General features: G+C 34.7%; 1 protein-coding gene across 2 annotated transcripts in view; it reads right to left on the reverse strand.

Annotated features, from left to right (window-relative positions):
- Positions 1 to 533: 533 nt before the first annotated feature.
- Positions 534 to 7815, reverse strand: part of LOC147865798 (vacuolar cation/proton exchanger 3-like) — an 8211-nt gene continuing 929 nt past the window's right edge. Inside the window, exons 1-12 of one of the 2 annotated variants that reach the window (XM_087316155.1) lie at positions 7044 to 7775; positions 5212 to 5502; positions 4708 to 4775; positions 4595 to 4623; positions 4288 to 4484; positions 3855 to 4064; positions 3292 to 3411; positions 2943 to 3059; positions 2794 to 2847; positions 2515 to 2631; positions 1557 to 1653; positions 534 to 1096 (exon numbers count right to left, since the gene is read on the reverse strand). In XM_087316155.1, the coding sequence (XP_087172281.1) occupies positions 1080 to 1096; positions 1557 to 1653; positions 2515 to 2631; positions 2794 to 2847; positions 2943 to 3059; positions 3292 to 3411; positions 3855 to 4064; positions 4288 to 4484; positions 4595 to 4623; positions 4708 to 4775; positions 5212 to 5502 (1317 nt within the window). In that variant the 5' untranslated portion in view covers positions 7044 to 7775 and the 3' untranslated portion in view covers positions 534 to 1079. Of the gene's footprint in view, positions 1097 to 1556; positions 1654 to 2514; positions 2632 to 2793; positions 2848 to 2942; positions 3060 to 3291; positions 3412 to 3854; positions 4065 to 4287; positions 4485 to 4594; positions 4624 to 4707; positions 4776 to 5211; positions 5503 to 7043; positions 7776 to 7815 lie in introns of those variants that run through there. The other variant, XM_087316154.1, reaches the window with a different exon arrangement.

Genomic DNA, 7815 nt, shown 5'->3' on the forward strand with positions numbered 1-7815 from the left:
TAATGAGATCACTTGTTAATTCTTAAGGCTCATAGCTAATGGATTATACCTCAAAGTTACCATAAATGTAGCGAGATTGTTTGGTAATCATAAATGCTTGTAGCTATTGTCCAAAGTGTCTCTAGTATTTAAGCTTGTAATTCACATTTAGCATAATATTGCCATGAAAATAATGCTCAAAGGGACTTAAAATGAACTACATCCACATGAAAGCTATTTGTGGATAAAAGGAGATAACATTGGATTTTACCTTCTTTTCTAACATTGGTTAACTTCTTTATCTTTTGTATGTTATCAAGTACCAATGCTTCCTAGATGAGTCCATTACTTATATTGTCACACAGACCAACACCTTATACACATCACATTAGTCCTAATATAGGATTTCCCCTTCAAACTTTTATCAAACCATAATCTCTCATAAATGAGATGGAGCAACTTTTCTCCTCAATGTTTAGGTGGCCCACCCACACAAGGGGTGTGGCTTGTACAACCCTCAACCAAAATGCTAGGTACCTCATACCATAAAATGTTCAATATTTGTTGTACCAACGGAATCTTTCCATCTAGAGCTAGCACAAAATCCATGGAATGTAAGTTTCATCACTACTATAGCATGTCAATTGTTATACCTTCAATTATGACTTGCATAATGCTTTTTGTTTACCATGATGCCTCAACCAAAGACATCACTCAATGATTGTCTTGATGAATCCCAGAATGGAAAGCCAAAAAAACAATGTTGGATCATATAACTCGAGATACAACCATCATAAAAATTATCTGAGAGAGATGTGAGCTTGGTTATGTGAATAATGATGTGACATTCATGAAGATGTGTTGTCCGGGTTAAATAAGCCTTCATGGAAAGATGAAACTTTTAACAAATCATGTTGAAGTTAGTGATGTTTTATTTACATTTTAATCCATCTAGGCATTTTCTTCTGTTTCTATTGAATAAATAACCTCTTCATTGTATATACCAACACTCTTGTAACATGTGATAAAAGGTTAAATGCTTGATTTCATTCACTGTACACCAAAGAATGTAACGAAACAGTTTCGTTTTGCAGTTGTTATCATATTAAGCCTGAACCTGCAATCAAAACAATATCAACAAATTTCAACCAAACTATACATACATACCATAGAATGGCTATTGTATAGTATATCTTTTTTATTTCTAGGGCATTTTTTGTTAAAATTAGCTTTTTTTTCAAGATATTTTCTATTTCCAAAACTTTCATGATCTTTAATTGCAGTTTAGAACTAAAATATTTTGTTTTTTCTTGCTTTTTTTCCACCATATGGAGTATAATTTAGAGCCTTCATTCATGATCAACTTACAGAATGACTGATTGATTAGACCATGATAACCTAATAAATAACCATTCAAGAAAAACCTTAATAAAGAAAATCTATTATTCATATCTTCTTTAAGAATGAAACTGTCAACAATTTGTTCTTAATTATTTATTTCTACTATTTATAAAGTCTAGTGCATTTTCTAAAACAACAAGAATATGCCATGAAATTTTATTGAAAATAATACTTACTGATTGAAGGAAGATCATGATGGACAAAAAAGCTAGCTGCCACGATTAGATAACATGAGATCAACATCAACCCTTTGAAATAGTTCGCTTTTCCTTCCTATAGAAAAAGAATAAATTTTTAAAAATGATTTAATGCATGCTACAAAAACAGGGCACATATCAGATTTAGTTTTAAGAAATACAGGGCTACATTTCAGATTTAGTTATTGTAAAAACAGTTTTAACAGTTATTTCATGCATGATAGAAGGACAGTGTGACATTTCAGATTTAGCTGTTTAAAAATAGTTTTAATAGTTATTCTAACAAACTAGAAAAACAGGTCAATATTTCAGATTTAGTTATTGAGAAAACAGTTATTCCATGCACGCATTTCAGATTTAGTGGCAAAAACACTTTTAGCAGTTATTCTATACATGCTATAAGAACAGGGCAACACTTCAGATTGAGAATCAAAACCAATTCTAATCGTTATTCTATACATTCTAAAAAGACAGGGAAACTTTTCAGTTTTAGTGATCAAAGAACAGTATAACAGTTATTCCATACATGCATTTTAGATTTGGTTTAAATGCAGCTTTAACAGGTATTCTATACATACGGGTAACGTTTCAGATTTCGCTTATAAAACAGTTTTGAGAGTTATTGAATACATGCTAGAAGAAAAAGTGCAACACTTCAAATTTCTCTTAAGAAACAATATTAGAGCTATTCTATACATGCTAGAAGAAAAAGGGTGACATTTCAGATTTAATTGTTTGAGAAACAGTTGTAAGAATTAGTCTATTCATGGTACAGGAACAGGGAATTTCAGATTTAGTTGTTTAAAATACCATTTTAACAGTTATTCCATGCATGCTAAAAGGACAGGGCGACATTTCAGATTTAATTGTTTAAGAAAACGTTTTAATAGTTATTCTAACATAATACGAGAACACAGCTGATCTACACTGATCTCACCTGAAGAAGAAAAGCCACAACAATAACTGTAACTATCAGAGTTGTTGTTTCAAAGACTTGAAAATCTAGATCCATCCGTTTTCCCATTATCCACCCGGTCACCACGCATAAGGGGATCTATATAATAGAATCTTAAAATCAATTCAAAAAAGAGGTTTTCAAAACATTATACGATAAACAACATCTACCCCAAAAATTCATATATATAAATTATATTTGTATATTCATCCCTACAAATCTTAACATATGATCAAGACTGAAGAAATTTTCCATCCTTACCACAAACATGGAAATCTGTATAGATGATCCTATTGCAACTGCCAGGGACAAGTCCTGGGAAGAGGAAAACATCCATATATAATTTTAGTAGCATGTATGTGTTGAGAAAAGGATGTGACTGAAAATTCCATGTTTTCCTTTTGACTCACTAGCTTATCCTTCATTGCAAATATGATGGCCCCAGCGTGTTCAGCTGCATTTCCAGCAATCGGTAGTATAATAACACTAACAAATGGTAAAGGAATACCTAAACTAGATGATGCATCCTGAAGAAGAGAAATTGGATTTTGTAAAACTTTAGTCCAAACAAGAATATTTATCTTCTAGGCATTCAAAATTTCATGTGATTACAAGTCTCCGTTTTGACCCAACCAAAAGATATGAGTTCATTTTGCAAATAAGCTAGTATATTTTTAGTAAAACATATTTAGGTTATTTTATCCATGTCATAGTGCATCTACAATAGCTAACTGCAAATATTGCTCCAAAATCATCTACCTCAATAGTATCTACTAGATTGTTTGATAGGTAGGCTATCAGAGCAGTGACAACTGCCAGACAAATTGCCGCACCCCATGAACTCAATTCTACTTCCGTCTCATCTTGAAGCAACTCATCCTGTTGGGAAACAAATCACAAAAACATAATTTCAAATTCCATAATCTACCAGTTGAGCCTGTTCCTACTATGTTTTGTGTCAGAGTTCTAGTCTTTCTATACCCATTAAACGTTTTCCACTATATCAGCATAAGTCATTTTATTATCAAACCCATTAATATATATTAACACATTTGATTCAAACATGAATCTTTCAATAAATTCAACATACTAGATTTCCTTAATATCTCAACACATTTGGTTCAAGCATAAGCCTTTCTATAAATCAAACTAATTAAATTTCCATAGAATGTCAGCCACCTTTTGTCCAAGCATACGGCTTTCAACATAGTGAAACCCATAAAAATTCTTTTAGTATGTCACCAAAATGTGTTGCAAGAATAATAAATCAGTTCCTTTAGTAAAAGAATAACTCAAAAGTAGAGATGAAAGAATATATAAACCTCACTAGGGATGCCATCAAACAGATGTCGGTGGCTTTTCAATTGGAAGTATAGGAAAGCAGCATAGACGATCAACATGACACAACTGCTGAATCGCGATAAATTCAATATGCCATCATGAGTCTCTGTGTGTGTCGAATGTAAGACTGCAGGAAGTAGCATCCCAAGGACTGCCATCAACAAAAGGCCAGAATTCACACCAGCTATTTCCTGCTAGAGAATTTTCATTTTAAGAGAGGGCTCTGAGAAAATCAATAAAAAATATAGCAATCATTAAGTGGGATAGGAGAGAAGGAATTAATGAACGAACGTTTCAAAGCAATACCAAAAAGAAAAGAAATTACAATCAGTAACTGATCAAAAAATAACAACACTGCCTGGTGGCTCTTGCCGAAAAACATATAAAGCAAGGTGCGAACAACAATTTCTTTACCTTACTGAACTTTTGACCTCGATCGAGGTGCGAAATACCACCAAGAAAAAACGCACATCCTTGCACCAAGAGAACATTGGATAAAATTGAACCAAGAAGAGAGAGTTGCACTACACGTATCAATCCATTCTGTAGCGCAAATAAACATATGATAACCTCGGTGGCATTTCCAAATGTTGCATTCAAAAGGCCACCCACTACAATGATCAAACAGAATCTGCTAATGGTTAATGAATAGGAAACAAAATTGGGTGGAAATAATTTATCTTGCTAGTATATTTGTAGAAGAAACATATTAAGAGCATACATGTTGGCCCTGTGTAAAACGCCAATTGTCTGCAGATACAAAAGAAGCTTATAATTATATGCGTGAATTCTTTGAATGGACACTCAATGAATAGAACCTCTTCAGATACTTACTCTGTAGCATAACCTAATCTTTCAGCAAGAGGAACTATGCCGATCAAACTCGTTATAAAGAAAAAGGCCTGTATATAAAAGTATCTAATCGTTTTTGTTAACAGATGGACAGGCCATCCACTAGGTAGCCAATATGTCCTTATGTGACAATAAATGTACCAAAGAAGTCAGAGAAAAGAAAAAAGCAACGAAGATGAAACTCGTTATTTGCTTATAGCTTTTAGTTGTTTTTGTAGATATTTATGCTATGCACCATAAAGGGGAATATGCTAAATCCAGGACAACACCATACAGATAAAATCTTTTTCTTCAAACATATCCACTAGGTAACACACAAATTACCTAATCTTTTATCCATACAATATGATATCACATGCCCGAAGCCTATACACGTACACCAAATATATTTGAAGCGCGAACCATGGATTCATGATGCACACACAATATATTCAACGAGAACACAAAGAAAACGGATTTGATAAAAAAGCAACATAGTATAAAAACCTGTGAATTCCATCCAACTGCCTTTACAAAGATTGATGCGGGAATAGTTAGCAGCAACCAGCTGAACTTGTTTTGGACCCAAAACAATAAAATTTGCTTGAAACTTAAGGAGGATTTTCTCCCCCTATCCACCATGACAACATGTGTGACAGTAGAATGTGACCGCATAAAACATCTCTTGGAAGGAGAAGCCAAAGAGACGTGACACAAGTTTGATTCTTCATCCACATCAGCATGATCGTCTAAGGGAACAATGCTGTCATTGGTAGTACTCATTATGCTCTCCTTCATCTAGCAAAAACATTGTATGAGATGCATAAGCTACAAAACTACATTCAAATTAAAAAAGCAATTTTTGCTTTTGTAACCACCATTTAAATGGATTACTTTTAATTTCCAATGTAACAAAATATCTCACAGAATTTCTCTGTGTATATATGTACATGCACATAGATAATTACATATACACACACATACATGCATGCATACATAAATTCATAAATACACACATTGTGAAACCTAGCCAATATACAAAGCATATAAAAAGATATATGTAAATATGCTACTGCATCAGGAGGTATTTGACTAAGAAAATCACATCTTCTCTACAACTTAATAAGAACATCCACAATATAACTGTTGGTGTGAACTAAACCCCAATATTTACATGGTGGTCAATGGGGTGGGTGAACATAGCCATTAGACTAAGCAAGCCTATGTGCAAAATGCTACCTTAGTTGAGTGAACTAAAGAACTAAGATGTACTTTAAGGCATCATTGTATCTCTATCTCCTTGTTAGGAGCAAATGGGTGTATATCTATCTCCATTGTATCATCTGTTTACTCTAACCCATACAGGTGCTATTCAGTATAAGATTTCTTTGGTTCTTCTGTTTGTTCTCATGTCCATAGGTCGTGGAGAGGAGTGCACAGGCGTAAAGTCGTCTGGAGACTACTGGATCCTAGGTAGTGGGGTTAGGAAAGGTTGAAGAAGCTGATTCCAGAGATTAAAAGATTCATTGAGTTTTCATAACAGTGGCATAACCGAGAAGTTTCTGGCTGAGAGATCAGATCAATGCATGTAAAGCGCCAAGAGGATGGAATGAAATGTTTTGCAAATGTGGAGCCAATTCCTTAGATCCAACGGAATCTAAAGTTCATAGAAACTTTGGCTGATGTTGGCTATGAGATAGTCTTCAGCAAGTCATGAGTGGATATTGCAACAGAAAGGGGTAGATAGTTTACCTATCTGGATGAACTTGTGCCTGGGATGTTCGGAGCAAAAGAGAACCATGTTTGTGTTGAGTATAAGAGCATGACAGACGCTAAGTTGCGAAATTAACATTTCCGGCACCTGAGTGTGGAGATATGAAGCTCAACCACACACCTTGCATGTGGAAACACACTCCTGGGCCACTCACTCCACATCATAAAACATTGGTTCAAAGTTCTAAGTGCACAAAAATTATTCTATAAAAGCAAGGCTCCCCCTCTTGTATCAACTATTAAGTTATGCTTGATATAGTGTTGATTATCATCGATTCATAGTTGATTTAGTCTTGATTTATTTGTAGCTTTATCATTATAAAATCATTCCCTATTTTGCTCATACAATCTGTTTGGTAACCTTGTGTAATGTCTACCTCTCTCTTCTTTCACACACACATAATTTACTTATCTCTGCAGCATATGTACTTGATCCTCGATAGAACTACTCTTAGTTCCAGACTAGTGGTGGTTTGGATTGAAACAATCCATGCAATTTTGGCATTGTCCACGGTGTGAATTGGCCAATATCTCAAGGAAGAAATATTTGTGGGTTGGGCAACCACCTGACTCCAAGCTGCCCAATTTGAAGAGAGCTCTATATCTTCACCTGACTCAAGTCTTTAGGTTGCAGAGAGGTCAGTATCCGGCAAAGTGCATACTATGGGCCAGTTTCAGGTGGATGGATAGATTTCTCATAGGAAGTAAATTCAGGTCTTGCTGATATGGCCCTTTCATATCAAAACAGGTGGGGAAATAATAATAACCACAATATATGTGGAAGACCTACCCCTGATTGGTAGCATGGAGACAGATCTTGGTCAATTCAAATAAAAGCTGAGTTCTGAATTCAAGCCGTGGGATTTGGTTAATAATGCACCTTCTGTCTAGGTCTGGAAGTGTGTCAATGGGACAGACATATTTTTCACACCATTGAATTCTTTTTGGTTAGCAAGGAAGACTTTATTGATAACTATTGTCCTCAAGGTGCCATAGCAGTAAGTCTTGTGCTTCATAGGCTTACAGTTTGTGGGTCACAAGCACCTTAGGATGAATTGTGGGTAGATGACACATTTGTTTAATTCCTATGGTTGGAGGTTTAAACCAAATACCTTGTGAAGGTTCATCCATGGATAACTTTCATATCATGCTATGGGTATCAATATAGATCAAATAATCAAGGTTTGTATGAGCCATAATCCAATGTAAGTGATGTGTGTGATGCACCAAAAGCAAATCATCCACATATTGGGGAAAAACTGTGAGTCCACACTTAACATGTGTAGACTTTTATATGCAAATGGTGACTCATGCAAACCCTGAACCTTTGAATGAAGC

This window comes from Azolla caroliniana, unplaced genomic scaffold, assembly GCF_043228905.1.
Source record: "Azolla caroliniana isolate FFs.n. ecotype wild unplaced genomic scaffold, voAzoCaro1.0.p SCAF_3, whole genome shotgun sequence".
NCBI classification, from domain to species: Eukaryota; Viridiplantae; Streptophyta; class Polypodiopsida; order Salviniales; family Salviniaceae; genus Azolla; species Azolla caroliniana.